Source organism: Thermobia domestica, chromosome 18 (assembly GCF_964235325.1).
Source record: "Thermobia domestica chromosome 18, izTheDome1.hap1.1, whole genome shotgun sequence".
NCBI lineage: Eukaryota > Metazoa > Arthropoda > Insecta > Zygentoma > Lepismatidae > Thermobia > Thermobia domestica.
This window is the reverse complement of record NC_137471.1, coordinates 741559-759085: the sequence shown is the minus strand read 5'-3', so window position 1 is coordinate 759085 and position 17527 is coordinate 741559. Positions and strand designations below refer to the sequence as shown.

At 37.9% G+C, this 17527-nt stretch overlaps 1 protein-coding gene across 1 annotated transcript in view; it reads right to left on the bottom strand.

Annotated features, from left to right (window-relative positions):
* LOC145676130 (23 kDa integral membrane protein-like) overlaps positions 1–17527 on the bottom strand; it is a 67659-nt gene that overhangs the window by 3646 nt on the left and 46486 nt on the right. Inside the window, exon 4 of the mRNA XM_081747033.1 lies at positions 10803–10964. Within this exon, the coding sequence (XP_081603159.1) occupies positions 10803–10964 (162 nt within the window). The remainder of the gene's footprint in view (positions 1–10802; positions 10965–17527) is intronic.

Below are 17527 nucleotides of genomic sequence, written 5' to 3'. Positions count from 1 at the left end.
CCCGTGGGCACTCGCAACCGGCTAAGGGGAGTGATCCCAAACCTCCGCGAGGAGACTCTGCAGCTTCTACACCTGCAAATTCGCCTAAACGTCCTCGCACGCAAAGCGCACGTCATCCTTCAGACAATGACAGTAACCGCTCTCGCTCACCTCTTCCATCTACATGGGCTGAAGCATTATTGATGGATACTGGTGCTATGGACGTTGTCCATCCTTTTAATACCGATCTATCCAACTCACATCCTGGCCCCAGCAACGCGTCTGATACTGCTTCTGGTACAGATACTAGACACTCCACCGGTCGTTCTCAGTTGTATAACTTCTTACTTACTGGATTTGACACCCGATTCAAAACAGAAAAGCATATCTATCTTCAAATAGTCAAATATCTTCCACGGGCGAATATCCAGGAAATTGTCCGGACCAAAAACGGGGTAATCATAAAATCTTTTGATCCTCATTTTGGCACTACTTTGCGCAATAAAGCTTCCTACGAGATATTCGGCCCAAATGCAAAGCTCCAATCGCTGTCTAGTAGTACCAAAAAGACGCAACCTCCACCACGCCGAGCACCAATGCTCTCAGTTGTAATTCGAGGTGTTCCGCCAGAATACACCGAGGAAGAAATAGAAGCAGAGTTACGCCTTGAGGAATACTCTTTTAAGAAGTGCCTCCGTATTAAAAACAATACCGGACCAACGTACATGATTCGTCTTCTAACAGATTCTAAGGACACAATAGACGATCTGTTACAGCATGGTGCTTACATCTATCGTCGCCGCTACAGGGTAGAACCATCTCGCTCACCCCCTCCTCTGCCCATCAGATGTGAGCGCTGTCAAACATACAACCAGCACCCAACATCTCAGTGTCCAAATACTCCAAAGTGTGGCTATTGTTCCGGACCACATTCCACATCATCTTGCAGCAATCACAACCAAGCTCCACACTGCGTTACCTGTTCTGGCGATCATCCTACCTATAGTTACAAGTGCCGCGCCAGACCAGCACCACAACCTGAAAAACCAGAACTTACAGTTCCCATTCGTACAATAGATTCCTCAACTCTTCCGAACAATTCTTTACGTACACCTCTCACGGTGGAAGATCTTCTGCGCTTCACAACACTTGTTCTTCAAAATATTCATCCCTTCTTGCGCACTCACATTTTATCACAAGTTACAGCTGCTGCAAAACTTCTTTTCAATCTTCAGCTCCATGCCACATATTCCGGAAACACAGTCCACTTCCATATCTCATCGCTTGAAACCTCTGTCTAATATGGCTTCGATCTATTACATTATGGCGTATACCTTTTTCTTCTTAAACATCCGCTCACTCAACACCCACAAGCTTATGCTTGAACAGCTCCTCCGTGAGGAAAAAGTTCATGCTTTTGCTCTAAATGAAACTTTTCTTACCCCACTTCATCAAGTCAAACTCTCCGGATATCAGTTCACTCGGTTTGACTGTCCACGGCATATAGCTCGAGCACATGGCGGCACTGCCATTGGCACTTATAACCATCTGCCTATCCGCACACATGTTCTTCCTCCTCACATGCAACTTCCTGAACATAATGTTATTACAATCTACTTACGCAATAGAACCATCACATTCTGCACTATTTATGTCCGACCAGGTCAAAGAATACCACACAACTTTTTTCAGTATATAGACAACAACTTTCGTCACTACCTGATCATGGCTGATATCAATCTCCATAGTCGATCGCTGGGCGAAAAACAACGCTTCATAGATTTTATTAATCAATCCACTGCGGCAGAAATCTTAGATCTTCCTTCTGCAACACGCCCAATTAGTCAGACATCACCGGATATCGTCATAGCATCCTCTAGTCTTACTGTATCCAACATACGAATTCTGCCTCCTTTTGGTAGCGACCATGCACCGATTCTTCTCGATGTTCCTTGTGCGGCACCACCAAAAATTTCTCGAGAGACCCTTCACTATTATGATTATGAGAGAGCTAATTGGCAATCGTACCAATCCGATATCGAACAGGCCCTAAGAGGAGTTTCTCCTCCCAACACGGACGTTGACCTTCTCCACGTCGTCGATACTCTTTCAAATATCATTACACACGCAGCAGAGGCCAATATTCCCCTAAAAAGCATATACCCTCATAAACCTCCAGTGCCACCTCAATATCATTCCATTATTATTGCATCTCGACAGGCGTTTCGGGACTACTTACACACTCAAAATCCTGAAGCTCTGCGGCAGCATCGTCGGTGGAACAGAATGTTGCGAAACTATCTAGCAGCCTATAAACGTCGACGCTGGGCCCATACGTGCAATAGACTTGCAGAAACATCTAAACCTTCCGTTTATTGGCAGAAATTCCATCAACTTACTGGCACTAAGGCTCGCACTACTTACAACATTGTCGAACAAGGTCATGCCCTTCAAACAGATGTCGAGAAGGCATACGCCTTTGCTAACTATTTTCAGGATATATTTACGCCTCCTCCTCATCATTTTGCCACTCAGCTTTACCGGCATATCGAACGCCTAACAGATCCTACCCGACCGCAACTACGCCCTCATTGCAATCATACCATTGATCCTGCACAACCTCTCACTCAGCCAATCATTTCTTCCGACATTGACACTGTACTCCACTCTAAACGAAATACTGCACCTGGTTTCGACAAAGTCACATATCGCCTCATCAAAGCTACACCTCCTTCCTTCAATACTTTCCTTGCTTCCGTTTATAATTTCATTCTTCGTATCGGCTTTTACCCTCCTCAATGGAAAGTCTCTAAAATACTCTTATTTTCTAAGCCCAATAAACCCCCTCAGGCTCTCGTCCTATCGTCCTATTCAACTTACTTCGTGCTTTAGTAAGATCTTCGAAAAAATTCTTGTTAACCGCCTTCATACCCATCTCACTACCTATTGCCAGTTCACCAAGCCGGCTTCAGACCTGCCATCAGCCTCTCAGATCAACTTCTTCGGCTTACCACTACTATTAGCAATCATTACAATTCATCTCGGCCCTCATGTCTCTTACTCTTTGACTTAGAAAAAGCCTTCGATAAGGTATGGCATATGGGGCTTCTGTATAAACTTCACCGTTTCCGCCTTCCAATGTGCTACATACGGCTCATCCTCTCATTTCTTACCTCTAGGCTTGCCTACATTACTGTCAATAGCGCTCTATCGTATCCAATCTTTCTACACTCTGGTGTACCTCAGGGCTCCGTTCTATCACCTCTGTTATTCCTTCTGTACATAGCAGATATGCCTCCTTTGCCACCAAACGTAAAAGTTTTTCAGTTTGCTGATGACACGGCGTTTCTATGCTTGGGCACTACTGTACAGCATATCAATCGTACTTTACAGCCTGCTATAAATTCCTTTCTTGACTGGTGCACTCGTTGGAAACTGACTGTCAATTCTGACAAAACGCAAGCAATAGTCTTTCAGTCTCCACAAAGACGCTCACGTATTAGACGAAACCCCAATAGTCTCGACCTTACCATTGATGGTACTACCATACCTTCCTCGAAGCAGGTTACTTATCTAGGAGTAGTCTATGATCGCAAACTTCAATGGAAACCACACGAGCGGAAACTTCAATTACAAAGTACACGGAGACTCAACCTTATTCGCAAATTAGTTGGCACATCTTGGGGATTGCACTCTCATACCATTCTTACCACATACAAAGTATTCTTACGCCCTCTTCTGACTCATGGACACACTGCGTGGATATCAGCACCAGCCTCTTTCTATGAACGCCTCCAGATTATCGAAAGGCACGCTATCCGCCTTGCATTTCGTATTCGCCTGCCTTTCCCTACGGCTCCACTCTACCACCGTATCACCTTTCCTCCTATTCTACAGCATGTAGAGTCTCTACGCACTACCTACATCACCAAGCGCATGAGCTCCGATAATCCTGTATTCTTTGATACTATCCATCTTGACATGGCTCATGACGTTCCTCCAAAATATATATATATCCCTCTTCAACATCTTCTGACCTTGTACTCTCAGACTCTCCCTGCCAATGACCCTCACAAACTACAATATGACATATATCATCCACATCATTATTCTCACTACGTTTATCCATCTTTGCACTTGTGATATCCTTCCTTACTAACCAGGGCCTCCACTTGTCACTCATTGGTCTCGAGTTGCCCCGAGACAGAAGATAACTCTCATTTGTTACTTTAACAGCTTCTAAGTGTTGTCTCGTCTACTGCACTTCATTTCATATAAACCCAATACATGCCCATTGCCTACACTTAACTACTATAATTTATTTATATTTTTTTGTTATCGTTTCATTTATTTCATCTGTATCATCTTCGTCACTTTCGCTTCTTTTTATTTGTATGTATGTATATGTCAATATTTCTTTCAGCAAGCGATGATCCTGGAATGCAGATCTATCTACACCTTGGGATTGATGCAGACCAATTGATGCTTAATAAAGATTAATTAAAAAATCCTGAAATGCAGAGAAATCTTCTATGTAGAAATTGCTAAACACAATTGATGCTTAATAAAGATTAATAAATAATACCCCTTTGATCCCACACTACCCATAGACCATCCATAGCTATCCTTTCTCCCGTAAATTTTGCCCTCCTCTCTTTCCCAAGAAAGGGTGTACCCCTTTGACGGGTGAACAGTAAAAAAAAAAATATCCTTGGTAATATCTCTGGCCACAGAGAAGGTGTTGCCTTCTACGGCCCGCCCATCCATTGGATGGGAATGAAACTCTTGTTAAAAAAATAAAAAAAATATCCTTGGTGTCGAATAAAATTCCAAGTAACACGTTAAAGTGGTAATCATTTTGTGCTGTGTAGTATTTGGTCACATTTGTAACCAAGTGATGATTGAATATTAACCACATGTTTTGTTAAATCCAGTAACGCTTAATGTGACATTTACTCTTTTAACCCATTATTTCGTCATGTTTTAACTCCATCGTGGTTAATTTTACCTCACTGTTGAATTATTTGCATTTCCTCCCTTCTGCAAGTGACCCCACAATGTGGTCATTTCTTACCACACGCTTGTTCACTTTTAACTACACGTTTGGTCAAACGCAATATCGGGTTAATGGAATTTACACTTTGTTGGGTCATATTGTACACCAAGTTGGGTTAAACGTATTAACCGGTAATGCGATTTTACACCAATTGGGTCGTTGGGTTGGACTCCTACATTTAACTATACGTTGGGTTGAATTTGTTTCAACCCAATTTAACTAAACGCTTTGACCCTATTTGGGTCGGAGCAGTTTTAGCCACGTGGTTGGGTTAAAATATGCACCAATAGGGTCAATTTCAACCCAATCATTTTTCTCAGTGTAATGGTGATATATTCCTAACAGAAGTATTTTCTACATATAGTACTTCTATCGGTGACATATATACTCCTAACAGTGATACACATACCGTTAACTGTGACACATACTCCTAATGGTGACATACATACTCCTAACACTGAGACACATACTCTTAACGGTGACACATATACTCCTAACGGTGACACACTCTTAACAGTGATACACATGCTCTTAACAGTGAGACATATTTCTAACTGTGACACACAAACTCCTGAACACACACTCAATCGGTGACACATTCCTAACAGTGACGCATATATTAGCAACGGTGACATACATGTTCCTAGCAGTGATAGACGTACTCTTAACGGTGGCACACACTCCTAATGGTGACATACATACTTTTTACAGTGATACACTAACTCTTAACAGTGACACGTATACTCCGAATGCTCAAACAATATTCTTAACGATGGCATACACACTTCTAACGGCGATTCGTTGATCACAACAACGAATGAGAGCGCAGATCCAGTGACACAAGCGAAAGTGAAAGTCGAGAGTATTAGTGTTTGGTTAACAGTACTGTGACTATCCGTGCTTTAATGATGACGTATTCAGAATAAATGCTGATAAAGAATAGCTGTGATTAGTATGGTGAGAGTGGTTGCTAATAAGAAATATATCTAATTGGTGTGATCAGAATGGTTGCTAAGGAATAACTCTGATAGATGTAGTCACTGATGGTAGCTGATAAGGAATATCTGCGATTTGTATCGTCAAGGATGGTCGCTGATGAGGAATAGCTGTGATTGGTGTAGTTAGAATGGTTTGCTCATAAGGAATATCTGTGATTGATGTGATCAGGATGATCTGCAGATGAGTAGATCAGACTAGTGTTTTGAGGGTAGTTTGCTGATGAAAAGCTCTGATTGGTGTGGTCAGGATTGTTGCTGATAACGAATAGTTTTGATTGGTGTGGCTAGAATGGTTGTTAATAAGGAATAACTCCGATTGATATGGTTAGGGAGGTTGGTGAAAAGGATTAACTCCCAACACTCTTGGCCAGATAATGGCAGTCGCAGTAGTTGTGTTCTTACTCGTATCAACACAGAGTCGACGGAAGCAGACGAAAGAGAATTGGCATTACGTTCATCCTTTCGGCTTGGTTGCGGACTCAAGCACCTTCTCAACTTGACTTTATAACGAGATTTTCGTTATATTTTATATTATTACCTGACCAGGATATTAGTGGGTTTTTTGGCGGAGGCGCTGCTGATGTGTTTACATCAGTTTCATGGCAAGCGGTGGGACAGGGGGAGTAGACAGTGTCACTCTGCAGTGTATCCAACGGTTTTTAAAAGTTGCATTTTAGATTTTATGTTTTCGCTTAATAAAGAATGTCGTTGCAGGAATGCTGATGAATTGTGTATAGTGACATATGCATGAAAATTAGCAGTTTAAGAACAACATAACACAATTAACAATTCAATCGGTTTCTACTGTATATTAAGCAGATTGTATAAAAGAAATGATTACGTTTTATTTGATTTCATTAGAAACAATCTGTAAAACACAGGAATGACGATGTCAATGACAAGGAGATTAATGTAAGATTGATAGCATAGAGACCTGCGCAATACTTTGTAACTGAAAGTTTGGGTTAAGTTCCAAAGTTGGGCGTCCGTTTCCAGCAAAAATTTTAAAATTTACTGGAAAGATATGGATAATTTGATCGTTTGTGTGCTTGATAATATATAAGTCTCGAAAAATCTGTTTATTTGTTATATATAAGCGGCTATAAACATGGGACTATACGGCGAGCGGAGAGAACTACTTGGCGCAAGGTAATCGAAGAGTTGCATTGTGGGAAAGAAACGAGCATTTATGTTATCAACATGGCGAATGTACAAGGGGAATGAACTAACAGTTTTAACATTTGTGAAGTAACACGTTGATGACGAGCAAAATCTTTTAAAAGTTTGTGAAGAGCACGGATTAATGAACCTAATAACAAATTGCAGAAAGTGTGCAAAGGAGATAACAACGAAAAAAAAACGTTGCGAAAGCAGACGCCCAACTTCGGAATAAATGCCGAAAGTTTAAATCAAGTTAAGGCTCACGATGCTTTTGTTTGTTTTAAGTGTATGTTATTAGTTGACAAATTATTTTCTCGAGTTTTGGCTAGAGAACAATTCCGATGTTTCCACTCGAGAACTGTGGAATACCCAGTTCGAAGATTAAAATAAATAACACACCACCATTAGCACCTTTAGTTTTTACATATATATATTTTGCAAGAGCCATCTATTATCACACATTAAAATTATATACAGCACAACTTACTTTTATTCTCAAATCTCCATGAAAAACTTTCTGTTGTCATAGCAACACGAAATTGTAATTATCACTATATAAAAATCTATCTATCTCAACACATGGGAGTTCTTAAGTTGACATAACCACAGCAACAGGACATGACGTCACTTAATGTCGTCACTACCCTGGAGCACTTATTGCGCAGCGTATCCATAAGCAAGGCAGCTCTGTTGACAGTATTACTGCTGAGATAATATGCCAAGGTGGATTATAATTTAAGACATACCTGGAATTTGTTCGTGTACTGGTGGACAATAAAAAACACATTATGTTGTTACAGCGGTTGTGTGAGTTGCATTTTACATTCAACAAACGAACAAGATTATACACAAACAATGCGCTGAATAATACGTAAATAATTGCGGCTTGTCCCATCAAAGGCGGGAAGAACGCCGGGATTTTTTTTTTTAAATCTCATTTCGTGCTGCGCACTGATACGTGTATCAAGAATGAAATTTCAGGTTAGCTTATCGACGTCGACCATACCCTAGACGCCGCATGGACAAAGTCGCACATAGTACGAACTATTCGCAAAATCAAAGTAGGCGAATCACTTATCGACAATTTTCGCATTTATTACTGCCTTAAAATGGGGAGGTCCTTAAGTGACATGAATTCACGCCTATATCTGTGTGCATTGTGGATTACACGCACAACATTTAATGGATTTATCAAGAAATACTGAACCCACAGGTTCAGCACGCACATAACTGCATTACTTATGAATAAGGGCGCCCATCAAGGGGGCAAGGGGGGAAACTATATTTGAAACGTCGCTTATACTTGCCCCCCTTGCAAACCACAACACGGGCGCCCTTGTTTATGAACTGCACACTAAGAAAAATCCGTTCTCCGGACAGCGGTATATTGTACAAATATACGAAATCCTCTTGCTTACTACAGAAATCAGTATGGAGCATATGCTACATACGCACTGCCCTTAGATGTTACATCATGCCATTGCAGGATGTCTGACATCTAACAGTTTTCCGTATATCACCTATGTTACATTCTGTAGCTATATTCTATTCTACTATGGACATTCTGCGTCGATTTGTATGTGAGATCCTGACCGCCTATATTGTTTCATACGGAAAGTACGTATAGATTGAACACTTATACGGAAAGTAAGTATTATAAAACATGCGTTTTCAGTTCTACGTTTGCTGTACGTTAAGTCCAAAAACTACAGGATTTACGCATGTAACCTACCGTTTTGAGTACGCTACCTACAATTTTTTTTCTCTCAGTATGCGCTTTGAAAACTAGCCATATGTCGGATTACTGGGAAAAAGCATTTTTTGTTGAAAATCATTGCTGTTTTCTTAAATGTTTTTGAGGTTAATCTACCTAAAGCCAAACATACCACTAACTAAAAAGTTTCAGACAGTATTGCTGAGCATGAGTAGTCGCTAATGCTCTCGCCTTTGGTCCTGGGCTCGATTTCCGGCAGGGTCAGTCGGTCGAAAAGGTGTAACAGCTTTTTCAGGCTAGCTATCCTAAATGAGTTTTTTCCTGGGATTTCCTCATTCACATCAGGTAAATGCCGGGATCGTATCTAATTTACAGGCCTTAGGCCGCTTCTTTCCTTATCCGTTCCTTATATCCCTCCCCCGTACCGTGATTGTGTGCTCGCCGAGGATCTCATCCCTCCAACCTGACGTGCTTAAGGCCATAGATGCCGGTAATGGCCATGACTTGTATCAATAAATAAATAAATAAATAAATATTGACGAGCGAGCGCTAGCAAGCGAAGTCGGGTTAGAACGCCGCAATGCACGTTATATTTGTCCATTCTAATTAATAGCAAATAGTAATTGCAAAATTTTCCATTCAGCACACGGCATTTCCAGTCTACTCAGTTCACAAATTACTCACATATCAATATCAATTATCTTTCCGCAACATGAACTCATTCCATCTATAAACATTGTGTTTTTACGTAGTTTTGGTCCCCCGTAATCCTACAGAACCCGAGAAATATATTGCATACTTCTTTTGTAAATTTTGCAAATTCAAACTCATAAAATAGGACAGCACCATCGTTTTCTACATACAGTAGACGTTATATAATTTTTACAAATTAGTAGTACAGTCCTCTTTCACACGCAGTCATTCATTTTAATCATAAATTACTGTTTTTATGTTTATGTATTCTACACCTGCATCCATTTATCCAGCGCCGTAACTTAATTGTCACTGAGTGAGAGAAAACACGGAATGTGAAGTCTTTCTTTGTCAAATCAAAGGTCGTTTGGGGAGGGGACATCTCAATTTGTACGTGAGAGATACTGGCGACCATTATTTTCGGATTGGCGAGTGCGTCTGACTTTGAAATTTTGCACCCTGTTATAGTTCAATTGCAAGCGTACTGTGAAAATTTTAGGGGACCAGTACCGTAAAAATTTAAAGGGGCCCGCCTCCTAGACCCCATGGATAAGGGCCTGTCACATATTAATATGATGTAGACCTATCATTAATTTTTATGTCAATTATATATTGTGGATCTCCAAATTTTTTGTGGCAACAAATCTTTCGCGGAGCACATCATCAAATATCACGTGTGGAAATGCTATGTTTTCATACAAATATCTCTTTAAGTATATTACTTCATTAACAGATAATTATTTTTAAACATATTTTCTTTACCGGTCTGTTACTCTAGTATAAAATTAATAAGTTGACAGCAAATCAGTTGCAAACACTGCTCAGCAAATCAGTTGCAAACACATTTAGTGACGTCATATGGTGTGGTGCTCTGGTTTTGTCAACTTAAGATCTCCCCTCAACACATATTCTACATTTTTCTTCTTCTTCTTCTTTTTCACAACAGATTGTACACTTTTAAGCACCGTCGCCCAAAATAGCTACAATTAAAAATGGAAGTAATTCACAGATATCAGATATACAATATCGTTGTAGCTTTAATACATCCCATTTTGTTTCCAAAAGATGTGCCAATAGTACCAATATTACCATTATCCTGCATCTGCTTAAGATTGGGTCCCTACCACTCAGACATAGTTACCATTATTTTTTATAATAATTATTATTAACATTACGGTTATAATTATCTCAAGGTACTTACTTCAACAAAGGCAATTGCTATACCAACTGCGCCAGCTACAATTGCCCATTGATCTACAGATTCTTTCACTTTTGTTAAACATCCTTCGACTGCATTCTGGCAAGATTCTGGTAGAGGGACTGATCCCCAGTCAGAGGGAGACTCCACTCCGCAGCAAGTAAACTAGAGTAAAGTGCGATTGTTTATTTTAAGTGACAAACCATAAAATCTAAATAAGTATAAATATTTGTATCTTTAAACGATAAGTACTTAACCTTATTTAGTTGATGTGCCTTTCACTGAACGAAGGAAACTTTCATTCATTTTACGTGTGTGGCCCGTCTTCTATTGGCTTCGCAGTGAGAAAGGTATCGTCATCCGCAAAAAAAAGTTCGCATATACTGTAACTTCCCCATTTTCATTAATAACTCAGTTTTCTTAATATATTATCGCTTCTTTGTGCTTTCCTTAACAAAGCAGTGTAGTAATGAATAATTATTTATGATTTTTGTGAAAAAATAAAGCAAAATAAGAAAATTATAAGCAAAAAACTGTGATTGTTATGAAACTTTAGTCTGTCAGATAATTACGCGAAGAATATCCCGAGGGAAATTCACTCCATACAGTGCACAGGTATTAGGAGCACTCACAAATACGTAAAATTGAAGGAACAGAAAATAATGTATTTTTGAGATGAACATACAATTCACACTTCACGTGAAGTTCCAATATGGGAAATCAATCTATGTCTTCAGTTGAAATTACTGAAAAGAACAGAAAATGGCTATTTAAAACTCCAAGTGTAAACCTGCGCTTGGAGCGAGTCTATTTCTAATATCAGAACGCGTTATTTCGTAACATGCCTGCGTGGCCAAGCGTGTTTAGCAATGCTGTTTAAATTCTAGAACCAAAGGGTGGCAGTTCGAGCCTGAGTGCGGAACGCTTTTTTTTCAATATAGTGAAATATTTTTTAAAATATAAATGTCTAGTTTGAAGTGCTTAAAAACACAAGACCAAATGAACAATCACTTTTCAAAGCTCAGTCACATTTATTCACTATGTTCATCAATTAGGCTATATACGAAGACACTAAAATGTGGAACGTTAACGATCCTTATTAACGTTAATACCACATCCGTTATAATGAGAACAGATTTGTGATCTGAATACCAACCTTAAACCATACGTCCAAAATGAAAATTATTCATGTTCTTGATACCTATTGCAACACTCAATTGTAATATAGAGAGTGAGAGTGCGAAAGAGAGAGATAAAATACTGTATACAGGGTGCGGAAAAATTCCCGGAACGGTCCAATATCTCGCGAAGTATAAATATCACCAAAACAAAAATAACACATGTTAAATAGTTTTAAAGAAGCTATCCAATGACAGAAAACGCAATCACCTATCCCTACCTCCTTGGGGACTACGGAGGATAACTTTAAAATTTTAAATGGGAACCCCTATTTCTTATTTCATATGTGGATTCTCCAGAAAAAGTGATATTGATTTGATCAAACATTGAAAACAGTGTGTGCGAAGATGAAGTTACATGGAATACAATATCGATAATTGTTTTGCAAAGTAGCTTTATGAAGTAGTTCTTAGTAGTAGGGTTATTTACAACAAAAATAAGCCATTTTTGTCACCATTTGTATTTTCTTGCAAATTAATAAATATGGACAAATGCATTATTTTATAGAAGTTAAAACGTATGAATTCGTTATGTGGGTAAAAAAAATCACAAACATTTTACTCTGCGTGGGAATCGAACTCACGACCTTTCATGCCGCAGTCCCGTACGCTAACCGCATGGCCCAGAGCTCGACACTGAGAGACTACATTTTCATAAAGATTTACCGCCTCCATTTTTTATGTGTCGATTCAAGTGCTATCCGTGAAGGCACTGTTTTCAATTTTGGGTCAAATCACTGTTACTTATTCTGAAGAATACAAATGTGCAACAAAATATGGGGATTTCCATTTAAAATTTTAAAGTTACCCCACGTGTGGGAATGGAGGGTTGCGTTTGGTATCATTGGATAGATTTTTCAAAACTGTTTAACACGTGTTATTTTTGTTTGGCTGATCTGTATATTTCGCGAGATATTGGACCGTTCCGGGACTTTCCCCGCACCCTGTATAAGCTTGTATTTTTAATTAAAACAGTTAGTCTAAATCATAATTTGGATTTTTATAAAGCAAATTAAACAATCATATAGAAAATGTATACAGTTTAAAATTGAATTAAATTGCAATTCCAGAATCTGTAACATTATACATTTCTTATTTATTTACATCGAATGTTAACTTATTGTATAGTTTATAGCATGAGTATCAGCTGATATGTAACACAAAATTATCTATAAATTGAATTTAAATAGGAAATGATATAGTTGCTATAAGAACAAGTTTATGAAGATGAACTGTATAATAATGGTTGTATTTGAAACAGAGTTTGCGTAATGGAGTAAATATTTACACCGCCAGCTTTACAATACTGTGCGGTTTAAATTGTCAATCTCATCAATTTTACTTATTTCGCTTGAATGTTTATGGAATTTAGTATAGCATTATGAAACATTCAACAACTGATCTAGTAGTGAAACATATTTAATAAGATTACCGCACATTACGGTAGAGTCCGAAATCGCTCCCAGCTTTGCGAGCACTTGATAATATTTTGTTATTATATTAGATAAAATATTATGTGGAAGAGCTAAATTAAATTATAAAATGAAATGAAATATTTAACATCCCACTATTACGCCCTTTAGGCGGGAAGGTTCTAGATTGCTGGTCCTCACATAGAGGAGAATTTGGATTAGTAACCACTTTGGTTCTTTCCTTTATCAAATCTCAATACACAATTCATATAGTAATGTCGAGCAAGCGATAGCGAGTGAAGGCAGGTTAACCAGGTTGATTGCTTTCTTCATCACCACTCAATTGGTATACGGACCAGTGTTCTAGAATCCTGCTATTTTAGGCTAAGGGAGAAGATAATTAAAGTAAGAAAAATGATATAAGAATTGGTGGAATGAGAAAGTGGAAGGAAAAGGAAATGTTGTGAGAAAAGTCACGGACATAATGTTGTCCACCACAAGCTTACTTGGACGGAATAAAACCAGAGACCGCATACACCAAAGGTAAGCGCTCTACCAGTGAACCATCGCGCCCCATAAATTAAATAAGAAAGATAAGTAGTAGGCATTTTATAATTGAATATTGTATGTAAGAAACTTATTGTCCATAAAGATTCTTTCTCTTCAAGCTTTTGTAATTGATGTTGCAAATTGTCCGATGCTTTGCAATGCGGGTCAAAGGAATAAATGCATTTTTTCGGGATAGTATCGTCTGCCCCTTGCTGCTATTGGTGGTATAAAAGTAGTGTTCAGTTGATTTTTAGTTTCTTGTTCCTTTTGTTATTTGAATATAGACTAGACCAAAATTTTTTACTGGTGTCCATTTCAGGATCACTCGGTAGCATGTTTTTAGTGGAGGAATGTTACGTGAATATAGATTACACCAAGTCACAAATATTTTGACAAAGATATACATTTTTATTACACAAATAGTTTCTGCTTTTCCTTTTACTGCAAATGTTTGTTTCTAATAGTGATTTTTATTCTTATTTTATCCGTGAATACACATTCAAGACTTTTTTTTAAAAAAATAAGTCGTTTAATAAGGCACTGAAAAGTGTTGGATTTTGTAACACTCTAACACTTAAAAACATAATACTGAGTGATCCTGAAATGGACACCAATAATTAATTTTTGTCTAGTCTATATTCACGTAACACTTTCAACAGCGAGGCTATGGGCTTACTAATTAACGTGGAATAAAAATAAAAAAGTCTAGTGGCTAGCGCGAGTGTTTTTGGTTCTTGTAGTCTCGGGTTCGATTCCCCGTAAGGGTCGATTCAGGTTAAATTTTCAGGGGAGTTTATGGGAAAAACGTTAAAAAATATAATTGCAAAAGTCTGATGCCAGTGTTTTGTAAGCTATTGACAAAATAATAGAAAGACAGGAAAGAAATTCTCTTGAGAACTGAAAGTGAACAATGTTTTCGCATTTATGCTTAATTTGCTACTAGCGTGACACATTAAATTGAATATAATATAAATATTAGACACAAAATTCGCTACTTCACGGTTGATAACATGGTAAATGCTAGGTATTGTTAAACATTAAACGTAACACCTCAATTTTATATCAATAAATAACTTAAATAAATAAATAACAAGACAGAACAATACTATTAACCTATATTTGCATAGTATATAAATTAAAAACACGTTATATGAATTGTGTATTATTATAACGAAATGAATTATCGTATTATCATAACGAAAAATGGCTGAACCGTTTGAAATGAATTTTATTAACATAGTTAACACCTACCTCGGACTGGGTTGTTGTCACGCCATTTTTATTGAAATGCGTATCCAAACAGAAGAGAGGGGGTTAAAATGTATGCCAAAAATAGAATCTCTCGCGTTTGTGAAATGAAATATGATACATAAATTCCTTATTTAAAACGAGTGTGCACGTGTCCGACCGTGTTTAGAAATTTCGGTACTAAATGGAGAAGAGGGGCAATTTGTATCGGTTTTGCTCAATATTTAAGAATGATGACATCGAGATTGTGTCTTGTCTTCACAGCAAAACGGATGAAGCACTTGAAATTATCTTTTAAATATACGGTATTTAGCATTTGGTCCAGTCGGATTCATTAACACATATGTCGTAAGAGGAACAGATGGATATAAACACCTTATTTTAAAATATGTGAGCCCATCTTCCGTTGTCCTTAAAAATCCACTTTTGAGGGGGAAATGGGGCAAGTTCCAAATAAGGCGGTCAATATGTAAAAGTGACGTCGTGTTTGTCTGTCCGATCATCACGGGAAATCAAATCAGCCGTTTGAAATAAATATTTGAATACATTTAGTACTTGGAAGAAAATGGTTAGTTGAGTTGAGTTGATTTTAGTTTAGCGTCCCTTTCAGCAGCGAGGCTATATGAGACGTGGACCTACTGATTAACGTGGAATCCGAACCACATGAGCTCCCGCAGAAAATGGTTAGCTGACGTTCACTAGAAATTTGACAAAACTTCGATACAAATTAGAGGATAGTCAGCTATGCCTAAATCTAATATTGTAGGTGGAAGTGAAAACGACGAACGAAGTAACAGCGGATTAAAATTTAGCATTAGAAGTCATTGAAAAACAGAATGTGATGCGCGAAAACGAGAAAAAAAGAAAAGAAAAAACGTTACGTTGCCGACGACAACACACTGAATGGTGCTTATCGAAAGACCTATAAACGCTATTCATTAGCTCATTCTTCACGGTTTGGATTGCAAGAAATAAAACTATTTCTTCGTGCTAATACGCCTCTCAAAACGAAATGTTATATTTCTGCAAAATTTGTTTTTCTCACATGACTGGATAATTTTTTAAAAAATTCTATTGTGCTGAAGAAAACAAAACCATATGACAAGCTGTATTTGATCTGAAGACCCCATGATCTTTACTACATGTTGTTATTCATTACATCAGCGAGACGTTGTTTGCAATGACACTGATACATTGAGTGGTTTGTTCGAGAAAGTTGCTTATCTCGATTTTGTTTACTCTTTAGGTTTTTCGTAGAATACATGAAAAAGAAATACATTTTTCGCTTAGATATCCAGGAATCCTGTTTTAACTGATCAGAAAACAGCAATCTACTGGTGAAATGATATGGGGTAATGTGTAGCACTTTGTTTTCACGCCATCGATAGCAGCAAGGCGCACATGAATTACATAAAAAGAGAGTGTGTTGTTATGAACTACTAATATATTTTTCAAAAAAAAATCTACGTGTTACTTCGTAGCTCAGGGGATAAGTGAGAGATTACAATACACAAGTTCGCGCGATCGAGTCTTCTCCACTGCTATTATGTTTTTTTTCATTTTCATTGAAAGTGACGGTGAAAGTGACGTAGATACATTTTCATTGGCATTCAAAAAAAATGGAAGGGAATACGTAGCCCTGAAAAGGGCTGTTTATATATAAGTGTCTAATAGGAGGTCCAATGACCTTCTACATCGATGACTGCCTGGAGCCTTCTGGACATGCTTGTTTGACTACAAGGGAGCACTTCACAACTGATTACTGAGTGATACGATCTGTGGTATTCTGTTCAACTTTCCTTTAGGCAATTTTAAACGTAATAGACAATATTTGTCTGACCTTGTCAGTGCCTGAGGCAGAAGACAAAATCAATGAAAATATTTTCAACATAACATTTTCGATTTATGTTTATCTCCTATCCGTTTTTATTACGATTGCCTCCTTTAGAAATATCAGCTCTCTTTTTTTTGGCCCGTATAAGGAAATGCTATTGCGGTTTTCCAATGTTCAATATTTTTGGCAAAATTAACACTTTCAAATAAAGCTAAACAAGCATATGTTTCACAGACAAAACAATATGTAAAGTTCTACTTTCCAGTTAGGCAACATTCCTTCAAAAAATTGCAACTATAGTTTGCATCTCAAGTAATTGGGTAAATGTGCCAGTAGTCGACCATTTAAGGAGATTTTCAACTTTGTTAAAGTATAAAAAAATCATTTTTTACTAATAACTTTTACTGCATATGTCATTAGAAAGAACAGTGTTTAAATTTTACGTTTGTGTAGCTCGCATAGGAAATCTTTTATAAATAATTACACAGGAAAAAAATACCAGAAACC